Source organism: Camellia sinensis, chromosome 14, assembly GCF_055761805.1.
Source record: "Camellia sinensis isolate YWXY chromosome 14, ASM5576180v1, whole genome shotgun sequence".
In the NCBI taxonomy this organism is placed as follows: Eukaryota; Viridiplantae; Streptophyta; class Magnoliopsida; order Ericales; family Theaceae; genus Camellia; species Camellia sinensis.
The window spans coordinates 82,178,657-82,181,879 of record NC_138974.1 but is presented as its reverse complement, the minus strand read 5'-3'; the positions used below and the strand labels follow the sequence as shown (position 1 = coordinate 82,181,879).

Below are 3,223 nucleotides of genomic sequence, written 5' to 3'. Positions count from 1 at the left end.
GATTCAGCAGCTAAAAGCCAGGTCTTATCATTCATGGATGGGCGTGCTAGATATAACCAAATTTTCATCAATCCAGATGACATTCATAAAACTGCATTCAGGTGTCCTGGGGCTCTAGGTATATTTGAATGGGTGGTCTTGCCTTTTGGTTTGAAAAATGTTGGAGCCACCTATCAGAGGCCAATGAATCTTATATTTCATGACTTGATAGGAAAGTTTTTAGAGGTATATATTGATGATGTGGCTGTCAAATCTAACACATTTGAAGAGCATTTAAAGCATTTAAGACAGACATTTCAGAAGATGGGAAGCCACAAGTTAAAAATGAACCCTATAAAATGTGCCTTTAGGGGTAACTGCTGGGAAGTTTCTAGGCTTTCTAGTGCATCACAAAGGAATATAGGTAGATGCTGACAAAGCCCAGGCAAAATTGGCAGCTAAATCCCCAAGCAATAAGAAAGAATTGCAAAGTTTCTTAGGTAAGATTAATTTCTTAAGAAGATTCATAGCCAATTTAGCCAGGAAGACTTTGGTGCTTTCTTCTTTGGTGAAGATAAAGTCAGATGGTGAGTTTAAATGGGAGGAATTTCATCAAAAGGCTTTTTGATCTGATCAAGAAGTATTTGACCAATCCTCCAGTTCTTATGCCACCTGTTTATGGAAAGCCTTTGAAGCTTTATAGTTCAGCATGTGACCTGTCGATTGGATGTCTATTGGCCCAGGAAAATGATATGGCTCATAAGCAGGCTATTTATTATTTGAGTAAGAGGTTGAACGATGTTGAAACTAGGTACACTTCTGTCAAAAGGTTATGTTTGGCTTTACATTTTGCTACCATAAAACTTAGACATTACATGCTCCCTTCAGAAGTGTTTGTTGTAGCACAAACTGATGTAATAAAATATATGTTGTCTAGACTTGTGTTGAGACATAGGCAAGGTAAATAGGTGTTGGTCTTAATTGAATACTGCTTTAAGTATGTGCCACAGAAAGCTATAAAGGGACAGGCATTGGTGAATTTTTTGGTAGAGCATCCATGCTTGCCTGTTGAACCAGATTTGTTTGAGGTTCATGTGATAGATACTAAGCCTTGGAGGTTAATGTTTGATGGATCTAAAACAAATGAGGGAGTTGGAGCTAGTATTGTCTTGATTGCTCCTAATCAGTTGATGTATCAGTTTGCTAATCAGTTGGATGAGCAACATGTGCAGTCTTGTAATCAAGCTGAGTACGAGGCTTTAAAAATTGGACTTGAGTTGGCCATAGAGTTCAAGATTCGAAAGCTGCAAGTTTTTGGTGACTCTCAATTAGTCATCAAGCAAATGGTAAGAGAATTCAAATGTGTGAACAAAACATTGGAAGAATATTTAATTGAGGCAAAATGGTTGACAAACATTTTTGACCATGTGTCTTTCACACACACATGTATAGAATAGAGAATAAAGAAGCTAATGAGATGGCTCAATCAGCATCACGGTTAAGAATTCTTAAAAGAGCCCAAGAAAGGATTATAAGAATCCAGAAGAGGAACTTTCTGACTTCTAAGGACAGGCATAGAGATTTCTTACCAATAATGACACTTAAAGTGTCCGAAAGTAATTGGAGGTATTCTTTGATTAAATACTTGCTCAACCCTAGTAATGTTTGTAATAGGCAAGTAAAATACCAAGCTTTAAATTATGTCATAATGGGGGATGATTTGTTTAGAAAAGCACATGATGGCTTGACCTTATTATGTATAGACCAAGAAGATCAAATGAAAGCAATGGCAAAAGCCCATGAGGGCATATGTGGAGCCCATCAAGCTGGGGATAAGATGAGATGACTGATTAGCAGATATGGATATTTTTGGCCATCTATACGAAAGGATTGTAACATGTATGAAAAGGGGTGTCAAAGTTGCCCGAAACATGGTAGTGTCCAAAGGGTCCCAGCTACAAGCTTGAATTCAATAGTAAAGCATTGGCCTTTCAGAGGTTGGGCAATGGATTTGGTAGGACAAATATTCACACCTTCATTAAAGCAGTCCCAGGTTATTGAGTTCCTTAAAAAGAATGTGATCCATAGATTTGGTCTGCTTTAAACCATTACTGTCGATCAAGGGACCATGTTGAATAGGGATGAAATAAAAGAGTTTGCCACAGAGTATGGCATTCAGATCTTAAACTCTTCCCCCTATTATGCTTAAGCAAATGGGCAAGTTGAGGCAACAAACAAAATTGTAAAGAATACTTTGGAGAGAATGATTGAGAATAATCCTAGAGATTGGCACAATCTTTTGTCCGAGGCATTATAGGCTTATAGGAATTCTAGGAGAAATAGTACAGGAACAACCCCATATGAGTTGGTGTATGGGCATGATGTTGTTCTTCCATTAGAAGTAACTGTAAGATCTAATCGATGGCTCAACAGTTGAACATTCCAATGGATGAATATAATGAAGCCATGACAATTGAGTTATAAGATTTGGAACATAAAAGGAGTTTTTCTTTCAATTACTTAATTCACAAAAGAAGAAGATAGAAAGGAGTTATAACAAGAAAGTAAAGCATAAAGTGTTCTCTGAGAGAGAATTAGTCTAGAAAACTATTTTGCCTCTTGGAACAAAAAGCCTAGAATATAAGAATTGGTCTCCTAACCGGAAAGGAGCTTTCAAGATATACAAGGTTTGAAAATGAGGGGCATATCACCTAGCATCTTTGGAAGGAGAACCACATAGAAAAATAATCAATGGAAAATATTTAAAAAAATTTTATCCTACAATGTGGGAAAGCGTGAGATAAAGAAAAATGACACATTCATTCATATAAATCAAGTATGTACAGCCAGAGTTGCAAAGCAAAAGTTTAAAAAAAAAATGCAAGATAAAATTGTTCCAGGCTTGTAGCACACTTCTATGTTTTGCTTTACTTTGTTGGAGATTGGCCTAGGCAGACTTGATACTAGTAGGACCATCTTCTGCTTAAGTTAATATATCTTGCATATTGGCTTTGGTTCTGGACTGTTCTTGTTTGAGGAGGGCTCTTTCAGCTTTGACTTGTACCAATTGAGCCTCCAAGTGAGCTTCTCTTGCTGAGAGTAGGTTGTCTTGAGTAATGGTGTCTTGGAAGGCTTGAGAAGCACCAGTCAGAGAAGCAGTCACTGATCTCAATTGATCAATTTAAGCTTTGTTGGTTTCAGTTTCAGCATGATACTGGTTGATGGCAACTATGTGTTGGGGAAG

General features: G+C 37.3%; 1 protein-coding gene across 1 annotated transcript; it reads left to right on the top strand.

The window, feature by feature from the left end:
• The first annotated feature begins 563 nt into the window (after positions 1–563).
• Positions 564–2,463, top strand: LOC114272089 (uncharacterized). The gene is made up of 3 exons (XM_028213763.2): positions 564–893; positions 990–1,325; positions 2,413–2,463. Exons 1-3 carry the CDS (start codon positions 564–566, stop codon positions 2,461–2,463), a joined length of 717 nt encoding a protein of 238 aa, XP_028069564.2.
• The last annotated feature ends 760 nt before the right edge of the window (positions 2,464–3,223 follow it).

What these genes read in the sequence shown, in the direction of transcription:
- LOC114272089 (XM_028213763.2), top strand. Translation starts at nt 564, where the DNA reads ATGGTGAGTTTAAATGGGAGGAATTTCATCAAAAGGCTTTTTGATCTG. An exon ending in TTGTTGTAGCACAAACTGAT is followed by an intron (nt 894 to 989) that starts GTAATAAAATAT and finishes TATGTGCCACAG; the next exon opens with AAAGCTATAAAGGGACAGGC. An exon ending in AATTAGTCATCAAGCAAATG is followed by an intron (nt 1,326 to 2,412) that starts GTAAGAGAATTC and finishes ATGGCTCAACAG; the next exon opens with TTGAACATTCCAATGGATGA.